The following is a 19,982-nucleotide window of genomic DNA, read 5'->3' as shown; positions in this document are numbered from 1 at the left end:
TCGCTATGGCAACAAGCTACAGGCGCGGCGCTGGTTGAGTTTGCGCAGGCGCCGACGGAAGTGGGCCGCAGGAAGCGGAAGTCTCGCCTTTCTCGCGCTTTCTCTTCGGAGGCGGACGCATCGCGGAGGCGACGGGAGCTTTCTGAGAGCGCAGCCACCGCCAGCCACCATGTGAGGCCACCGAGGCTTAAACGGCGGGAGTGGGTGGAGGATGTAAATTTGACCACTTACCGGTGGAAGGGGATGGGTAGAGCGGGGCGCGGAGACAGAGATTTTAGGGGTCAAGTGGGGTACTTTTCTCCTGTTGAGTTTGAGAACGCGCGTGGGGCTTTGATGGCTCCTGAGTTCAGGAGTGGGAAAAGCTTTATCAGACAACCGGTTGGCGGCTTTACCAAATAGTCTTATTGAAATGAATTTTAAGCGGAAGCGATATTACGAATAAAGAACCTAGGCGAGTAAAGTATGGACTTTTAGGAATAACGATTTGAGGTGAGGAACTATGCGGATAATTTGAGCTGGAGACGGTTAGCGTTTCGACCTAATTCGCGACATTTCCGGATAATGAGAGACAGGAATAATTTTACTTATTTATCCGTTAAGCAATTTTCTTATTGAGTGCTCATGTATCAGACACGGCTTTACATGCCTGGGCTCTATCAGTGAAACCCCCTCCACAAGAAAAGCCTTCTACTGCAGCTTATGGGGCAGGAAAAGGCAGGTGGTTAATGTAATGACAATAAACAAGTGAAGTATATGGTGTGTTAGGTGACGGGGGCTATGAATAAAGAAACGAGAGAGCAGAGTAAAAACAATGGCTAATGTCAATTTTGAGAGAAGTAACTTAACTAGCACAGAAGGACACATTGAGAAGGCAACATTTGAGCAAACGACCTGAAGAAAGTGAGAGAGTGAACCACAGAGACACCTGGGGAGGCATCCAGGCAGAGGGAAAAGCAAATGTAGAGGCCCGATTTGAAAATTTGCCTAATATCTTAACTACCCAGGAGGACACTGTGGCTGGAACAGAGTAAAAGAGAGGAATAGATGCAGAGCATGGTAAAAGCTTTGGATTTTTACACTGAGATGGGAGCCATGGGAGGGTTTTGAAGAGTGAGATGATGTGACTTAGGTTTTGGCACAGCCCCTGGGACTGCTCTGTGGAGAACACTGTTGGGGAGTGTGGGTGGAGGTAGACCAGTAGAACTCTAGGAGAGATGATGGAGGTTCAGGTCTTGGTAAGAGATGATCAGATTCTGGACATATTTTAGAGGCAGATGACAAGATTTGCTGACAGATTGAATGTAGGATGTGAGAGAAAAAGTAGAATCAAGTTGCTATCAGAGTTTTTGCTGAAAGAATTAGGAGGATGGTGTTACCATTGATGGAGATGAGGACGGCTGTGGATAGAATAAGTTGAGGTGGTTCGGCATTGTGGAGCTCAACCTAGGATGTGCAAGATTGGAATTTATTAGGCATCCAAATGGTGATGCCAAGTGAGGACTGAGTAGGAGGGTAGGTGTGTTGGGGAAGGGTTGGAAAGACACTGAGTGCAAGGTCATGAGCACCCATGCTCCAGCTTCCTAGCCCTCTCACCTATGGTTTCATACTGACTCACTCAGGAGCCTCCTCAACAAACCCAAGAGTGAGATGACCCCAGAGGAGCTGCAGAAGCGGGAGGAGGAGGAGTTTAACACGGGCCCACTATCCGTGCTCACACAGTCAGTCAAGAACAACACCCAGGTGCTCATCAACTGTCGAAACAACAAGAAACTCCTGGGCCGCGTGAAAGCTTTTGACAGGTAAAGGCTTTTTGACAGGGTCTTGGGAGGGGTTCTGGCCAGACCTGGAGAAGCAGTCCCAGCTCCATTATGAGGAGGCAGAATACCAGGTTTCTCAAAAAAGCTGGGAGAGTAAGTACCTTAAAACCCGAGGTGTGACTGTCTCTTGCTGCCCCTCCAGCTGTGCAGTACAGTGGTTATGGGCATCTACTTAGGAGCCAGTCCTCAAGGGTTCGTGTCCCAACTGTGCCTCTTAGCAGCCACGTGACCTTTGGCCAGTGACTACCATCTGAACAGTGGTAGTAATCGTGGTGGTTGCAAAGATTCAGTGGCTTGATACATGTCAAATGTAGTAAGTCACTAGAAGCATGGCATCTGGCACAAGGCTGTTCTCAGTCTCGTTATTACATAATTAGAGTGTGCACCGTGCCAGGTACTGTTTTAGACTCTGGAGACACTGCAATGACTAAAACGTGTTTCCTAAATTCAAGGAGCTTGTTATAGGTAGGGAAGCTGACGAGAAGTGATAAGTTCTATGGAGTAAAGTAAAGCCGGTAAGGATAATGGAGCACTGGGAAGGGGGTGCTGTCTTATCTGGTTAAGAGGCCCCATCTGAAGAGGCAGCAGTGGACAGACCTGAATAAAATGAACAGGCAAGCTAGGGTCTGAGTGTTGATTAAAAAGTCAATAGCAAGTGATTTTTCTCTCTCAGCTTCAGTTTTCTTATGCCCCCCGTAGAACAGTGGTGAGGACTAGATGATATTACGTATGAAAAGCACGTGACTCAGTACCTAACACATGATAAATGCTCAATAAACATATAAGCTGAATTTTTTAGCCTCTGGAAAGTGCTATCCTCACAGTCGTGTGCCGAGGCTGAATGCTGGGACATGTTAGCCACTAGCTATACATGACCACAAACCAACCTTTCCCTCTGAGTAAAACAAGATTAAGAACAACAGGAAGTGCTGAGCACAAGGAAGCAGATAGATGTGGATTTAAACACAGGCTCTGCCACTTTAAAGTGTGACCTGGGGTAAGTGAAGTCATCCCACTGTGTTTGGTGTCCTGCTGTAGAGGCGGAGGTCATACGTGTTTACATTCTGGGAATGAAATGCGGTGATTGACGGCTTAACGCTTAGACTGGGAATCGAACCAGCAACCTTTTGGTCTGCAGAACAACACGGGATGACACTCAAGCAACTGAGCCATACCAGCCAGAGCACCTCATTCTTGATTTTTTAAAATTGTTTTCTTACCATTTGTAGATATTTCCATATGTCCTCTTATCCCTCCACCTTGGTTTAGTTTTTCGTCATAGCAGTTACCACCTGACAGCATGTTACAGTCCAGGTATCTGGTCACTTGCTTAGCATCCTGGTCCGCTCACTAGAACGCACACCCCATGAGGGCAGGGATAGTGTCTGTTTTTTTCATTGCAAGCATTCGTTGAGTGAACTGATCCCTACTATCTTCACACATGCCCACCTAGCCCCCCGAGGACAGGGACAAAGCAGAATGAGTGGAGACTCATGTGCTGCCACAGGCCCCAGGGGCCTCTGGTCTCCAAAGAGAAGCAACTCCTTTGCTGATGCCTCCAGAAATAGTGGGAATTAAAAAGCGCAGGCAGGATCATTTTGTTTGCCTTCTCTCTGTGCCAGGCCCTGTTCTGAGTACTTTACAAGAATGCTGTGTTGATTCATTTAATCTTCACAACAGCCCTATGAGGTGGGCACCATGAATGTCTCCATTTTAGAGAGGAAACTGTGGCACAGGGATGGTGTCCTTTGCCCCAGCCTCCATCTGAGGCCTTCCGTTGCTGCTGCAGGAGGGAAGCAGCACCTCAAAGAGGACGGTAGGTCAGAAGGCTGTCCCCTCACGCCTGGTGCCTCCCCACTCCCTGTCCCCACTAGGCACTGCAACATGGTGCTGGAAAATGTGAAGGAGATGTGGACCGAGGTCCCCAAGAGCGGCAAGGGCAAGAAGAAGTCCAAGCCAGTCAACAAGGACCGCTACATCTCCAAGATGTTCCTGCGTGGGGATTCAGTCATTGTGGTCCTGCGGAACCCGCTCATCGCTGGCAAGTAGGGGCTTCCTCCCTGCCGCCAAAACTCACTCCCTCATCCTGCAAAGACCTGGCTGTCCACATGAAAACAATAAAATCCTGTGTTTTTTCTAGTGGCATCTGTCTGTTCCCAGGGCCTTGTTAGTGGGGTGGGCTTGGCAGAGGGAGGCAGCTGGGCTTGGGACCGGTCCAAGCACTGGGATCAGTACCTCTCTGCACAGGTGACGAGGCCTTGCCTCTGCCTCTTCCAGGCCTCAGTTTCCCCATATGTGAAGTGAGTCTGTTGGACACAGAAAGTTTTTGCTCTTAATCTTTCCTAGCTACTCATTACTCCATCTCTCCTTTCTCCCTGCCTTTCGATGAGTCGATGAGTCAGCCTTGCTTGAAATTTCTTGTGGTCTTTTTTTCTATTTGTTCAGTAAGGGAAGCATCCCCCAGTTACCTCCTCTGTGCCATTAAATGCTTGCAGCTTTATCTTAATAGTACCTTTCTAGAGAAGCAACCCTCAAGAGTGTTTGGTGCGTGCGCACACACATAATTTTATTTATATACATTGCAAATAGTTAAGCATCAAGAGATCACATGAACATTCCCTCTTGGGGTTTCTCTTAGGCAGGGGGAGAGTGACGGCACGATGTCCACGTTGATGTCCATGTTATCATGGCAACATGTCGCTGAAGATGAGCAGTGCTACCCCCAGGGGACGTGGCCATCACAGACTCCCAGCCATGCAGCCCACCTCAGTCATTTCCCTTTATGACCTGGCCCAAAATATTCTCTCTCACACCAAAAAAAACAAAACACAGCTGTTCTCATGCTTTATTTACAAGGACCTTGCCCTTCCAGAACCCCCAAGGGAGCAAGGCCACCTCATACTTAAAGGACTGAGTTTGTCCAGGAAGCTGGAGACCTGAGGAAAATAACACCCGGGTAATAACTGAATTTAAGTGTGTATCTGGGAGGGGGATTAAAAGCGAGGGTCTTGCTTATGTATAGGTGGTCCAGCTCCAGTGTGGCTGTTGGATACCCCCAATTCTCCTAGTGCCCAGGGGGCCACCCAGGAGGGTGGGAATGTGCAGCCACACTCCCCAGCTAGCAGCTAGCAGTGGTCCTGGCTTCTCTGGATGCAAGGTTTCAGCTGAATGCCTGTGATTATATCTACACTGAATCTTCCTCTCTTGACCCCAGTGGGCTCACACTTCTGTCTCCAACTCGATCTCCCATGAGCTCCAGACCTTTAGTCCTAGCTTAACGTGTCCAAAGAGCACTCTTGGTCCACCCCACCCTGAACACAACCTCCCTCTCTTTTTCCTCTCCACAGTCAAACCTACTATGAGTCTTCCTGGATTTCCCTCCTTGCTGAACTTTCTGATACAATCCGTTGCCAGATCCTCAGTTCTACCTTTAAAATAGCTCAAGTCCAACTGCTTCACACTCCTCCATGGCTACCACCCTGGTTTAGTCACCATTACCTCCTGCCTGCAGTCTCCTCACTGGGCTCCCAGCTTCCTAATAATCTGTTGCCCCACAGGGCAGACGGAAGGCTCTGTTTAAAACATTAGCCCGTGAGCCTGGCCAGGGAGCTCAGTTGGTTAGAGTATTGTCCTGATGCACCAAGGTTGTGAGCTTGAGCCCCTGTTAGAGCACATACAAGAAGCAACCAATGGCTCTGGCTGCTGTGGCTCAGTTGGTTGAGCACTGTGCTGTGCACTGAAAGGTCGCTAGTTCGATGCCCAGCCAGGGCACATACCCAGGTTTCAGGTTCGATCCCCGGTAGGGGTGCATATAGGAGGCAACTGATCCATATTTCTCCCTCATGTCGATTTTTCTCTCTAAAATGTCAAAACATTTTTTAAAAAGAAACAACCAATGAATGCATAAATAAGTGGAACAACAAATTGATGTTTCTCTCAAATTAATAAATTAGAAAACACACATTAGCTCATGAGATGCTCCTGCTAAGAATTTTCAGTGTACCTGGAATAAAATCCCAACTCTGCCCCTGCCCACTTCTCTCCGTCTGTTGGCTCTGACTCGCCCCAGCTTCAGCCACACAGGCCACCTTTCTGTTCCTAAAATATCACCAAGCTCCTTCCTGTCCCAGGGCTTCTGCAGGTGCTGTTCCTTCTGCCTAGAGTCTTGCCTGTCAGTTCTTCCCAAAGCTGTCTACCTGTTGCAGGTATGGCTTAAATGTCATCTCCTCAGAGATGCCCTCCCTGACCACCCTAGATCCCCTTCTAATTTTTCTTCATAAGCCATTCCACAGTGTATAATATAACTTGAGGTCCTGTCTTCACGGTCTCTTAAGCCCACTCAGTTGTGAACTCTAGGAGGGCAGGGGTTTGTCTGCTGTTTTCTTCCCCCCATTTCCCTAGTGCCCTCCACAACGGGCCTGGTACACAGTAGGCGCTCAATAAATACATGCTGAATGATCACAGGAATCCCGGTGCTTAGCAGTGACTTTCCAAGACCCGGCTGGCCTCATCCCCAGGCCTTGGGAGGTTCCCCGAGGATAGGACTCGACCAGTGGCAACTTGGCAGGTTCTGGAGCCCAACGGCAGGGTCTGAGAGGCAGGCTCCCGGGGCTGGCGCGGCTCGCCAAGGCTGCAGCGCAGGCGGCAGCGGTGCCAGCCGCGGCGGACCTCGGACTGCACCTGCAACGGGCCGGCGCTCAGTCGGGACGCCGTTCCCGGCGCGGCCGCCAGAGGGCGCGGGCGGCGAGCCGGGGCTCTCCCTACCTCCTTGTTGATGAAGCAGTAGAGGAAGCTGACCAGCAAGCCCTGCCAAACGAGGCGCGGTGTTAAATCAGGGGTTGGGGCAGAATTATAAACACCTCTTTAGGAGCTCGGACCCTTGCTAGGCTCAAGACCACCTCGGCTGCTGCTGCCCAGGGCCTAGACTTTTGCAATCACCTCCCTGGCTCCTGGCGCCCCCAGCCCCCCTCTTGCCCTCCCCAGTTTGCTGAGCACCCTGGATGTGATAACCGCTTCCCTACTTTCTGTCCCACTTGGGCAAGCTGCTTAACCCCACTGGGTCTCACTTTCTTCATCTGGAAAATGGGGTAATACAGTGGTGGTTGTGAGAATTGAGGTTGCAAGAAGTTACAGTGTCTGGCCCAGTGTTAAACCTTTTTCTTAACCTTATTAAGACTTATCTTGCCATTATCATGTAATATTACATAATCATTATTAAGTATTAAACCAATAGTTTATTATGATTAATTATTATTTACTGAATTTTAATTATCACTGTAAATTATTATAATTATTAGTCTTGTATGTTTCATATATAAATATAAAATAATTTATAATTAATAATAAATTACTTGAGAAATTAATACACACCAACTATTTCTATGTGTTATTGGTAATATATTACTTGTCTTATCTCCCTCTTGCTCCCGCTGGCTCCCACTCTTCAGGCATGCCAGCCTTCCTCCATCATGATAGACACTCTCTCCCACCTCAGGGATCTTACACTTGAGGTTTCTCTTACTGGAACATTTCCCCCCAAGTACCTGCTTCCCTCATTCCCTCACTTTCTTCCCATCTCTGCTCCAATATCTTTTTCTCAGGGAGGCTTCCCTAACCCCCTGTCTGTAACCCCATCCTTTGTCTGATCCTCACCTCTATTTTCTTGCTTTTCATATAGGCACATCTTACTATCTGCCATTGTGTATATTTTACTTATATACCATGCATAGCATCTGTCTCTCCACTAGAATGTAGAGACCATTTGGTTCTTGGCCATATCCCCACAGTGAGCTAGGAAAAGTGCTTAGCCCATAGTAAGTATTCAATAAAATGTTTGCTGGATTTAATGAAATGAACAGGCTTGTGGGATGAGACTAGTGTTGTCCCCACTTTAGAGATGAGGAAACTAAGGCCCAAGGAGGTGCAGCAGAGTGGGGACTGGGGTTAGGGCAAGCACGTGCAGGGCTGGCCTTAAATTTTGGAGTGAGTGCCTTATATTTTTCGTTTTAAGCACTTCCCTTTCCCGCCCTAGCTCTGACCCTGAGGTGAAGGCCACAGAGCCAGCTCTGACACCGGAATTTGGCCCCAGCCCTGTCGGGTCTCAAAGCCCTAGATCTTCACCAAGAGGCAGTACTGCTGAGGCCTCCTGTCTTGGTCTCTGCTGCTTCCTCAGCTCAGAACAGCACCAGCTCAGTATTTTGTGTAGAATGAATGAACAAATTCCCATAGCCACACCCAACTCAGTGGCTAGGTCAGAGGATGACTGCAGTCCTCCTGCCCCCTGGGGAGAAGGGCCCCTATGGACCGGTGTAGCCTGCACCCACAAAGAGAACCTGGAAGGATCTGAGGAAGATCTCAAAGCCGAGCTTGGCTAAGCGCAGGTGCCCCTGGGCTTGTTCCTCCGTCACTGGAGCAAACACGACCTCGTGGACACCCAGCAGGGGCACCAGAGTCAGAGTGGAGCGAGCCAGCCTGAAAATAGAGGGCGGCAGTTGGCCAGGGGCCCGGGGCCCAGCGCCCCATTTCGCATCTGGCCCTCTTCCTCTCCTTCCCCCCATCCCTACCCCCACCCTCCCCTACCTCAGCCTGTAGTCGGCGCAGCGCATCTGCTGCGTCCTCAGCTTGGACACGAGGATGCCAAGAATGCGGATAAAGATGAAGAAATTAATCTGCGGGGAAGGATAGAGGCTGAGCCAGCCTGATCCGGTCCTGGGAGGCAGAGGGTGGCGCCCCTCTTCCCAGGATGGGAAATCCCTGAGGACTGCCTGGAGGAGGCGGGGCCGGGGCCGGCCGTACCAAAATGGTCATGAGGATAGGGGTGCGTATGATCCACCAAATGGCCTTAACATCGTTCCGCTCCCAGCACCTGGAGTAGGGGTTGTAGAGCTAAGAGATTGAAAACCGCTGGAGGCACCGGTCACGCTTTCACTCCCCAGGTCCCGCCCGCCTTCCTTAATGCCACACCCACATTTTTTAAAGCCCCGCCTGCCACTATCCTGGCCCTGCCCTCACCCCACCCCTTCCAGTTGTCCTCGAACACAACTTTCCCAAGCCGCCATTCCTTTAGACACCCACCCACCTTCCCTCCAGGTCCCCAGGCGCCACCAGAACCACCCCGCGATTCCATCGCACCCGCCCAGGTGCCTCCAAGCCCCGCCCCCAGGCCCCGCCCAGACTCCCCCCGCCCCCCCGCAACTCACTGCGTGTTTTCGTACAGGTACCTGACGATCACCCAGGGAATGACGAAAAGCGCGGGGGCCCCTGTGCAGACCCCGACCCCCACCCCCCACCCCGCCGCAGCTGTCAGCACTCGCTAGGGCCCCGCCTGGCCCAAGACCCGCGGAATTCCCCCGCCGAGATGGGGAAGCAAAAGCCTAGAGAGAGGAAGAGACCCCCTGAGGCCGACCAGCAGGGTAGTCGGGGAGCGGTGGTGCGCTAGGCTGGGCAGGGCACAGGGTCGGGGCTCACCCCAGCCGAAGAGCAGGTAGCCACGGAAGTGGCCCCCCTCGGAGCCTCCCACGAGCACCAGGAGACTGTGCAGGTAGATGCCCTCCACCAGCAGCCACGTGTAGTTGGCGCCCACGCAGTACTGGGTCACGATCTGGGCCGTTCTGCAGGCGGCTAGAGCCTAGGGGGTGGCCAGACAGGAGGCAGGGGCACTCAGGGCCATCAGGGTGTCTCCAAGCTTTCCTCCACCTGGTCGCCCTTCCACCCCCATCTTGTCATCAAATATTCTCCCACTCTGTATGGCCAAAGGATGGTACCCGTGTTTCATTTCTCTCGCCCTATATGACCTCTCCCACTCTAACGTCTCAAACAACTGGTGTCTTCCATCTCACTATCAAAGTTCCCCCAGAATTCCCCAAATATGGTTTCTCCCACCCATCTCCTAAGAACTGAACTCAACTACTCCGCCTACCCAAAGGTTTCTCCCATCTCGTCACCCCTCTCCCACCAGCACATGGACCCTCCACCCCATGCTTCCTAACAATTTGCAGGGCCCACGTTGCTACCAGGCAGTTTATCTCTGCTCTGCCCCCCCCCCCCCAGCCTCTAGTCTCTCAGTAATAACCTGGTAAGTACCAAATCCTCCCACCAGTTGGTCTCTCCCCATCCTGTCTCCGCCTCACCTCCAGCAGAAGACTCTCTTATTGGTGGAAAGTCCAATGGTTGGTAATATAATAAAGAGAATGGAAAATCCCAATAAAGGAGGTAACAGGGTCAACAATGGAGGAGGCCGAGTTTGGAGTCCCTCTCCAAAAGTATTTGGAGTGGTCAAGAGAGAGAGAAACTATTGATAGTACAGGGGGGTAGGTTAAGAAGCTCTTGACCCACCAGAAGAGGCAGAATCCCAATTTGAGAGGGAGAGAGATGATGCTCACCTGATTCCACAGGATAGGGGCCTGGTCCCCAGGTGAGGGGCCAGGTGGAGGGAGCAGCCGGTCTCGGGTGAGGATGGCTGCTGCCCGCAGCATGAAAGACGTAAACAGGTTGATATGGATGTAGTTTCGAGTGCAGTGCAGTCGCCTGGGGATTTGGGAGGCAGTCTGGGGACCCATGAAGACCTGTCCTTGGTGACACAGAGCCCCTTCAACCACCTCCCAGCCCTTCCCACAGAACCGCCATTGGGTGCTTGATGCTGGTGGAGCCTGACCACCCACCTTACCGGGCAAACTGAGGCCCAGCCTCGGCCTCTGCCACTCACGGTTGGGGGGTCCCACCTGAAGAAACTCAAGATGAGCAGAGCGAGCAGCAGTGTGGCCAGGGACAGGGAGTAGCCCACGGTGTACACAACCTGTAGCCGCTCCAAGATCAGCCTTTGGTCCTGCGGGGTATAGGGGGAGACACAGGAACAGAACTCAGCTTTTCCCCCAGACCCGGAAAGGGGCTGGACAGACATCTATCTGCCCAGCACCCCAATTTTCTCTTTGGGATCCAACTACCCTTATTTCAGTGGGGCTAACTCCACCCCTCAGTTCTAGGGCTGTACATATGACCAGCTAATCAGAGCATTCTAACCACCCCCTCCACACACAAAGTGATTAGCCCAGGGTGGGCATATAACCCAAACCAGGGCAATAAGAGTCAGTCCTATAAGTTTGGTGCCAGATGCCCACTTGAAATATCAGGGGGATCACTTTGTAAATTATTTGATTGTTTAACCACTATGCTGTACACCTGAAACTAATATAAAATAATATTGAATGTCAACTGTAATTTTAAAAATAACATTTAAAAAAAGAGTCAGTCCTGTGACATTATCCTGGAACTATTGAAAATGAAGCTCAATCTCCCCACAGTGTTGCTTGGTTGGTGGCATGTGAGCCTGGTGCTTATGGGAAAAACCTTTTCCACCCCACAGAAAAGATGAGACCAGCACAGAGGAAAACATAGGCATGACATGTTGAGCAACAAAGAGATTCCCAGCAACATCATTTGAGCACCTAGATCCAGCTGTGCCTGAAGCTGTATGTGGCCTTATACTTTTTAATCACAGAAGTAAATAGATATTTTTTTATCCCTCAAGCAAGTTTAAGTTGAATTTCTATCACTTGGAACCCAGGGTCCTGAACAGTACAAGGGGTTTCAGGCTCGGTCTGAGGCTGCTGCCTTTTCACCTCTCCCTGGACACCCAACCTGAATCCCTCGCCTCTTCTTACCTGAATGGTCCCATTCTTCTCCGGGCTCTCACACTGAGAATGGTCTCTCCAAGGTCCCCACTGGCCATCATTGCCACAATGGCGGAGGACAAAACCTGCAGCCACTGTGAGGAATCGAGGGAGGGGAGCATGGGCACAGAGAAGGAGAGATGGAGACAGAAAGACCGACTGTGAGACAAAAGCAGAGCGAGATAGCCAATGTGATGATGATGGTGATGATGGTGATGATAAGCCTTTAGATGGAATTTTACACGTATGAATTTAATATTCATAAGAAGCCTGTGAAGTTGGTACTATCATCAATCCCATTTTACAGATGAGGAGATTGAGGTATGAAGAAATTAAATAAATTGCCCTGGACCACATAGCTGGTTAGGACAGGAAGGCCAGGATGCCCAAAGACAGGCTCAGTAAAAGGAGAGAAAACAAGAACCGGGTTGTCCTCAGAGAGATAAGAGACTGAGAAGGGGCATTTTGTGACAGAGCCAGGATCAGGGTGACCCAGCCAGGGTCGGACAGAGGAGACACCCAGATGGACAGAGAGGAGCAGGAGATGGGGTGTAGGTGAGTTTTGGGGAAGTGGTGTCTGGGGCAAGGGTTAGGAGCTCTTTGTATTAGGAAAGGCCCACATTCCAGGGGGCACCTCACCGTAACGGTGCCAGGGCAGGTACCAGGGGCAGGAGGCTCGGGCAGTGGTATTGGGTGCAGCATAGTCCCAGCAGACGTACATATCAAAGGACCCATTACAGGCGAGGCCTGGAGTGGGCGTAGGGGCAGACGTCGGGTGGACCTACTGCACCCCGTGCCCAAAGCGTCTCCCCCTTGCACACGCAAGCCCTGCCCTAGGCCGCCCACCTGAGGTGGTCCAGCCCTACATCGCCACAGCTCCGCCCACCAGACCCCAGGGCCCCGCCCACCCTCCCAGCCCTACTCCGGGTTCCCCACCTAGCAAGTTCCCGAAGCACTGGCTTCCCTCCCCTCTAGGCCCCTCCCAGGCTCCACCCAAACCCCGCCCCCATGCGGTCTATTTCAAGCGCAGCCCTGCCAAAGACCCCGCCCATTTCAAACTTGTTCCCAGGCTCCTCCCACTAATCTGAGTAGCATCCGGCTCAGATCTAGACCCTTTCCACCGAGGCCAAGCCCACCCAGCCCTCCCCGACACGTCTACTCCACACAACTACTCCACACAACTCTTTCAGGCCCGGCTCGCTAGTCCTAGGGCGGCTCAGAGCCTATCCCGCTCAACCACAGCGCGTCCGCGGCTCCCACCCACCCCGTCCCGGGCGGTCCAGCCCGCCTCCGGCCTCAGCTCACCTGCTGGGGGCTCCGCGGCCTCCAGGGTCTCCTGGCACTCCCGGCGGTAGCGTCCCCAGCGCTGGTACAGCTCCCCCGCCGTCTGTCCCTCAGATCCTGTCTACGGAAAAAGAGAAGGGAGGACTCCCCGACCGACCCCAGCTCCCAGCCAGCATGGTTCGTGTGGCCCAGACACCCCAGAGGTACTTGGAGGGGCTGTCCTGTTTGCCCGGGAGTCTTGGGTGGCTGAGAAACCTCTTCTACTTCTTGAGGGGTGCCTAGAAACCACCAGGGGGGTTGCTGTAGGGGACTGAAAACCTTCAAGAAAATTAAGGGACGCGGTGGCTGGATATCAACAGGAGGATTTGCGAGGGAAAGAAGGGGGACTGGAAACAACCATCCAAACTTGAACCTGTGCAAGCGGGCAGTCTTAAAACCCTCTCTGCGGGGCGGGGGTGGTGGTGGAATTAACACCTTTCCCAGACCTCCCTCCAAGCCTTGAACTCATGTGGCAGCTCGGTCCTCACCTCCGCCCTCTGGAGCAGCGGCCCCCACAGCGAGAGCAGCAGTAGCAGCCTCCAGGGGGCACAGTTTGCCATGGTGAAGGCGGCGGGGCATGGGGGGCGAAGGGTCAGGTCACGCAGGAGCAGCCGGCCTGGAGGGTCCGAGGGCAGAGTCAGAAGCCTCCACCTCCCCGCCCCCCGTCCCCCGCCCCAGCCCCAGCGCCACCGGGCTTCCGGATTCACGCAGACTCCAAGGCAGCGCCCCCCCGCCCCCCATGATGATTTGGGGGTTGGGGACGGGGCTGGGACCTGACACGTGATTCCCGGGCCCACCCCCAGCTGTTGCTGGAGTGGTGATGGGGGGAGGGGGGATGTTTGCTGAGGGCGTGGTTGCCCTAGAGCTGCGCTGGACGGAAGTGCTAATGTCACTCGGAGTCTAGACGTAGAGACTCAGGTGAACCTGGGCACCCCCTTGGAGGGGAGGGCACAGAAACTGTCAGGCACGGAGCTTGAAATACCCTCGGAGTTCCCACTCTCTGAGCCCAAAGGGTTTTCAAATTGCGGATGGAAACCCGACCTTATGAAACTTTCCCCGTTGTAGGTAAAGCCCAGAGTCCATGGCACATCACTCCCCTTGGGGTCTAGAGAGGCGTCAGACCCTGGGCGTAGGTCTGCGGAGACCCTCGTGCCTGGAAATCTAACTCTGAACCACGTAGGGAAAGGAGAGGCAGGGAGGATCTCAGCCCAGCCCAGACACAGTCAGAGATGCATGAGACAGAGATACAGGCAGAGAGACAGCGAGAGACCAGAGACCAAAAGGCAGAGAAATAGACAGAAATGTGGACTGGGAGATGAGGAGAGACATGGAGAGAGACCACACAACGGGCAAACAGAGGTACAGAGCTATTTAGAGGTTAGACAGAGGTTGGGAGACTTGGAGATGAAGATAAGATACCCAGAGACAGACAGACAGGAGCTTAGAGACTGTGGGCGCAGGGAGATAGAGACAAAGGCATAGGCTGAGAGAGAGGGACCCAGAGAGAGGGAGGCAGGGGACAGGGAGCCCTCACCTGTCCTGCTGCTGTCTCTGCTGCTGTCTGCCGCCTCCACCGCCTCCTGGGCTCTGAAGAGGTGACAGCTTGTAGTGGTGGGAGGGGGCGGGGCTAGGGCTGGCCAGGGAACAGGAAGGGGGACCTCTAGGGGAGCAGGGCGCCAGTCGCCTGTGAGTATCACCGGCACTCAGGGTCACATGGGAGAGCAGTCATGGAGCCATCATCCTGAGGACCCCCCCACAGTCTCTCACGCTCTCCCACCCAGCCATCGCCCACAGACTCTCAGGCAGTCATGCAGACTCATGCACTGTCGCACACAGTCCCATTAACTGAGACACAGAGAGGCTCGGCACAGAATGTCACACACTGTTCCTCACAGAACATGTTCCTCACGCTCAGTAACAGTCGCACTATCTACAGTCACACCCAGAGAGCCAACGTCTCTCACCCATAGGTTGACGGTCATCCACAGGCACCCATAGCCACATATCCTCGGGTGTGGACCCCTGCACTCACACAGTGACACAATCACCACTTTCCACAGTTCCAGTGACACTGTGTCAGTCACATACATTCACACAATCACTAGGTCACGTCACAGACACCATCTGTCTTTACCACTGACCTGTGTGCCCCATGAAGACAGGGCCCAGGCATCTTTGGGTCCCCATTGTCACTCAGTACAGGTTTGGGCACAGAGTAGAGAGGCTCAAAGAATGATCATTGATTAAATAAAGGACAGTTATGTGGTTCCTCACATAGTCATACAATCCTTTAATGACACAATCAGAAGGCCACTCACGATGTTACACAGCCATACCCATTAATGCTCTCACACATCATTTCCCACACTTCACATGATCACCTGCAGGGGCCACAGTCACATCCCAGCACCACACAGTACCCAGCTGTCCTGAGGCACACCCTCTTGCAGGCTCCCAGCATCACATTGTCACACTCTCACCTTCACACGGTCACATCCAGCAGTGTGACTGTCGTACAGATACACAATTCTCTCCATCACAGCCCCGCCCGTGCTCACAAGTCACATGGGATCACACACCATCACTTCACAATCACATGAACCTGCGGCCTCACTCGGTCTCATGGTCACAATCACCACTGACCCCCACATCTCACAATCTCCACTTCCAGTGTCTGCCTTAAATATGAGGAACATCTAAAAGATGAGGAGTGCCCTGGCTGGTGTGGCTCAGTTGGTTGAGCATAGTCCCATGCACCAGAAGGTGGCATGTTCGATTCCCCGTTGGGGCACATGCCTGGGTTGCAGGCTCCATCCCCAGTAGGGGGGGTGCAGGAAGCGGCTGATCACTGTTTCTCTCAGTGGATGTTTCTCTATATCTCTCCCTCACCCTGCTCCTCTTTCTAGAGTCAATTAAAATATATTAAAGAATAAAATATGAGGAACCCTAAAATATGAGGAACATCTGTACGTGTAAGGGGAAGGCTTAGAAATGGCCTCCCAGCTCTCGGCGCCCTCACCCGCCTTTAACACTAACTACCAATGCACGCACATTAATCATACTATTAACATTCATGAGTGCACACTCCCCTGGGATCTGTGAGATAAGTGGGTCAGAGGGGAGTCTGCCCATTTTGCAGAGGAGAAACTGAGGCCCAGAGGCCCCAGCAGGGTTAGGGAATAACGGGTGGAGTGAGGTCCAGCACCAGGGCCTGGAAGGAGAAGGCATGTCTGGGAGAGGGGAGTGACATGGCAGGGGGGAGGGGGGTCTTGACTTCCTGGCCTCCAGCTGGCCTCCATGCTCTCTGCCCCACTTTCCTGGCGCCCTCTGGGTCCTGGGAAAGGCTCAGTTCATGGGGTGGAGAGGGAAAGGGGTCTGAGATTGCCCAGCACCTCAGGGAGAGGCTGGGGTTGGGAGGGAATCTCTCCTTCGTCCCCAGAGGGCCTGGGGGGAGGGTCCCTCTGCTAGGACTGGGAAGGTAGGGGGAGGCTAGGATGGGGGAGGGGAGAAACTAGCAGGGACGGGGAGCAGTGGAGAGGAATTGAGGTGGTGAGAGAAACAGGAAAAGAAACCAAGGTTCAAGAAAGAACAGAGACAGGAAGGGACAGAGATGAGAGAGGCCAAGAGAAAGAGACAGACCAAAAGAGACAGGCAGAAAGAAATCCAAACAGAGAGAAATACACAGCGAGAAAGAGAAAGGAACCAGGGACTGAGAGAGACCAGGGACTGAGAGAGAGACAGAGACAGAGAAGAGATATAAACTGAGAGATGGAGACATTGAGAGATGAAGATGAAGAGGGGGGGAGGGAGAGAGATCCTGAGATATGGGGCCCTGAGGAGAGATGACTGAGGCAGGAGCTGTGGGGATGAGCCTGATGCTGGGCTCAGAGCCCCGCAGCCCTTCACCAGCTCTGGGAGAACACAGGACTGAACAGGAGAGGGGGAAGGAGGGGAGATGCCCGGGTTCCTGACTGGACCCCAGCCCATGTCAGCCCTCCTGGGGTCCTCTGCTGTCTCCCAGGATCAGGGGGTGACAGCGAGGCCACAGGGGTAGCCACATGGGCCCTCCTCAATTCCCATGCTCAGGGCTTCTGGGAACGGCAGGCAGATAAACAGCGGTGCCCTGTGCCCGGCCCCTTGCTGTCCATCTCTCTCCATGCCACCCCCCCACCTTTAGTCCCAACCCTCCTTCTCCTTTTCTCCAGGCCCACACTCGGTTTGTCTGTCTTCCTCTCCTGCTTGCTGGGCTGTCTTTTTTCTTTCCTTCCCTCTGGCTTCATTCTGCTCCTCTGCGTATTTCTCTTGCCCTCTTGCGTTCTCGAGACCAGCCTCTTTTTGCCTGTCTTTAAACTTTCTCCTTTCTCTTCCCCTTTTCCCATCTTCTCGCCGGGTGCCTGTCTGTTTCTCTCCCTCCATTGCCCCTGGTCCTGGGTTTCCAGACTGTTGTCCTCTCTCTCCACCTCCCAGCAATGACCAGGCTGTGCGCCCAGCTCAGGATGCAGTGGTGGGGGGGAAGCTGGAGGGCCTGTGCCTCCCCCAGGGGGCTGCCCAGCCAAGCAGAGCCTGTGGAGCAGGCAGGGGCCTGGAGTGCCAGCAGATGGTGCAGGAGAAATGAGGCAGAGAGGGATGGGGAGAGGGTGTGCCCCATGGGGACTGAGGCCAGAAATGGGAGGCCGAGCAGCCCCCTGAGATTCAGGACTGCTGAGAGGAGGCCTGAGAGACATAGACCCAGAAAGACACACACACACACAAAGATAGAGAGACAGAGATACGGAGTGAGAGAGAGCAATGGAGAGACAGAGACTGAGAGAGACATACAAACATGGGGATCCAAAGAAAGGCCGAGACAGAGACAGAGAGCTTGTGACACGTTTACATATGATCCAGAGACAGGGATATACACACACTCACACAGTCCAGAGAAAGACAGGAACCCAGAGGCAGGAAGACACAGAGATCCAGAGACCTAGAGAGAGAAACAATAAAACAAGGTATCTAAGAGAGAGACAGAGACATGGAGAAGTATAGAGATGGGAGCTCAGAGAGAGAAAGAGAGAGAGGGAGTAAAGGACAGAGAAAGAGACCCAGAGAGAGATAGGTATCCAGAGAAACAGAGACAGAGATGGAGAGATGGTGGAGAGATGGTGGAGAGAGACAGATTTGGAACACAGATAGATGGGGATGGGGGTAAACTCTCTCCCACACAATCACACAGAGATGAGGCAAGATGCCGAGCTCCCCTCGCCCTCTTCGGGACAGTGTGTGTGTGTGTGTGTGTGTGTGTGTGTGTGTGTGTGTGTGTGCCTACCCCAGTCAGGCACACCCCCACCTGGCTTCTCCCTTCCCCCTGCAGCACATTTCCATAGCAACCTCCCCAGATTCAGAGGGCAAATATTGTCCTGACCAGAAACAGCGGGTCTGTGTTGACTTAATCTTATGCTGGTGGGGTGGGGGCTCCAGGGGCCAGAGAGGCCAGGATGGGGGCAGGAGAACAGAGGGGCTCTCATCTGGGGCCCCACAGACAGTTCAAACCTTCCCTCACCTCCAAATTGGGGAGCAAACCTCCCCACCCTGGGAGAAGCCACTGAGAGATTCAAACCTGTACCCTTGGCTGTCCCCTGGTGGTGGTGGTGGGTGAGCCCTGAAGCTGTTTCCTAGCTCAAGGAGACCAGGCTGGTCTAGGCATTTTCCTCCAAGTTTCTAGAATCTGGGTCCACTTCCCTGTCCCTGCAGTCACTGCTCTGGTCCAGGACCTTCCTCTCTGGAGTCTCCTACCCCAGTCAGGCCTCTCTCCCCTCCATCCACCTGCCACCCTTCCAATAGGGCAGCCAGGCAGTCAGAGAGGTCATGCTAAAGCACAAACCTGACCCTGTCCCACTCCTGCTCAGAACCTGCCAGGGCTCCCTAGTGTCCTTAGGAGAAAGCTCAGGCTCTTCTCCATGGCCTTCAAGGCTTTTGCTGAGTTCTCCAGTCTTCTTTTCATGACTTTTTTTTTAAGTAATAGTTTCCCATGTTCTCCTGTGCCAGCCAGCCCAGACCTCAGCCCAATGGGGCTCTTTCTCAAGATAGCTCCTAGGTCACAATTTTTTTCTCAATGCTCTTCACTCTCTGCTATCTCTGATGTATGTGCCCAATTTTACAGAAGCTTCCCTTTACCTCTGTAATTTTTCACCAGTCTCTTTAGATACAGGCTTCCAGGGTAGACATTAATAAGTTAAAAATCTAGACAATAACATCTCTCTCCATGATTCCCTTTCACTGTAAGTCAAATCAGTTTTTCAAAACCCTATGGGGGAAAAAAAGAATAGTTTTTATTGATTTTTGGAGAGAGGAGGGGAGAAGAGAGAAACATTGAAGTGTGAGAGCATAACATTGATCTGCTGCCTTCTGCATGCCCCTACCAGGGATCGAGCCTAAAACCCAGGCATGTGACCTAACCAGAAATCAGACCAGCAATCTTTGGGTGCACAAGACAATGCCAACCAACTAAGCTGCCTGGACAGGGCTTTCCATGACTTCTTAACTCTTCAAACTTTTTCCAGCTCCTTCCCCCACAACCTTGGTTCTAACAGTTTTCTCTGCTTCAAATGCCTCCACCTATTTTTTGCTGAGTCTTTCAAGCTCATTTCAAAGTTAGTTCATTCATTCATTCAACAAATAATTATTTTCTCTCCTGGGTTGTGAACTCTTTGAGGGCTGGGGCTGTCTCAGTCACTGCTGGGCCCCCAGTATTGCCCAACATGGTTTGACACAGACCAGGGTTCAATTCATTTTAAGTACTTGTTATGTATCAGGGCCTAGGCTTGGAAAGGCTGGGGACCTGGGTGGCCAAGCTAGCCCTTGCCCTGCCCCCATGGAGTCCAGACAAGGACCCAAATATGGAGACAGACTAACAGAATAGAAACACAAAGAAAGAAATAGTCAGAAAGACAAAATAATAAAGAAGCTGAGAGGAAAACAAAGTCAAATATCAGTAGTAGTAGTGGTAATAATAATAATAACTATGGGTACCAAATAATGGGAATTTTAGATGTATGTATCTCACTTAATCCTCATAACAAACCTGCAGCAGAGGTATTTTCATCTCTATTTTCCAGATGAAGAAACTGAGGTTCAGAGAGGGTAAGTAACTTGTTCGAGGTAACACAGCTCATAAGTGATGGATCAAGTACCC

The 19,982-nt window shown here is 52.4% G+C and overlaps 2 protein-coding genes across 3 annotated transcripts; one reads left to right on the top strand and one right to left on the bottom strand.

Moving 5' to 3' along the window:
• Positions 1-72: 72 nt before the first annotated feature.
• On the top strand, positions 73-3,962 carry SNRPD2 (small nuclear ribonucleoprotein D2 polypeptide). The gene is made up of 3 exons (XM_016212607.2): positions 73-171; positions 1,620-1,799; positions 3,692-3,962. Coding segments are annotated over exons 1-3 (357 nt in total). The 5' UTR covers positions 73-169; the 3' UTR covers positions 3,867-3,962.
• A 2,258-nt stretch (positions 3,963-6,220) lies between these two features.
• GIPR (gastric inhibitory polypeptide receptor) lies at positions 6,221-13,394 on the bottom strand. 2 transcript variants are annotated; one of them, XM_087827265.1, is made up of 13 exons: positions 13,297-13,394; positions 12,791-12,890; positions 12,125-12,232; positions 11,477-11,580; positions 10,538-10,641; positions 10,199-10,343; positions 9,285-9,444; positions 9,017-9,077; positions 8,613-8,682; positions 8,397-8,485; positions 8,150-8,288; positions 6,582-6,623; positions 6,221-6,497 (listed from the first exon to the last, which is right to left on the bottom strand). In XM_087827265.1, exons 1-13 carry the CDS (start codon positions 13,366-13,368, stop codon positions 6,294-6,296), a joined length of 1,398 nt encoding a protein of 465 aa, XP_087683391.1. In that variant the 5' UTR covers positions 13,369-13,394; the 3' UTR covers positions 6,221-6,293. The 2 variants fall into 2 exon arrangements, with proteins under 2 accessions (XP_087683391.1, XP_087683392.1); XM_087827266.1 differs by lacking the exon at positions 12,125-12,232.
• Between the last annotated feature and the right edge of the window lie 6,588 nt (positions 13,395-19,982).

Source organism: Miniopterus natalensis, chromosome 18, assembly GCF_054644295.1.
Source record: "Miniopterus natalensis isolate mMinNat1 chromosome 18, mMinNat1.hap1, whole genome shotgun sequence".
NCBI classification, from domain to species: Eukaryota; Metazoa; Chordata; class Mammalia; order Chiroptera; family Miniopteridae; genus Miniopterus; species Miniopterus natalensis.
The sequence above is the reverse complement of the archived record's forward strand: the minus strand, read 5'-3'. Positions and strand labels throughout refer to the sequence as shown.

Excerpts from the sequence above, each read along its gene's own strand:
- SNRPD2 (XM_016212607.2), top strand. Across the intron at positions 1,800-3,691 it reads CGCGTGAAAGCTTTTGACAG|GCACTGCAACATGGTGCTGG; the intron begins GTAAAGGCTTTT and ends TGTCCCCACTAG.
- GIPR (XM_087827265.1), bottom strand. The coding sequence starts at position 13,368 with ATGGCAAACTGTGCCCCCTGGAGGCTGCTACTGCTGCTCTCGCTGTGG. Across the intron at positions 10,642-11,476 it reads AGAAGAATGGGACCATTCAG|GACCAAAGGCTGATCTTGGA; the intron begins GTAAGAAGAGGC and ends TATACCCCGCAG. Across the intron at positions 6,624-8,149 it reads TCTTCCTCAGATCCTTCCAG|GGCTTGCTGGTCAGCTTCCT; the intron begins GTTCTCTTTGTG and ends CTCGTTTGGCAG.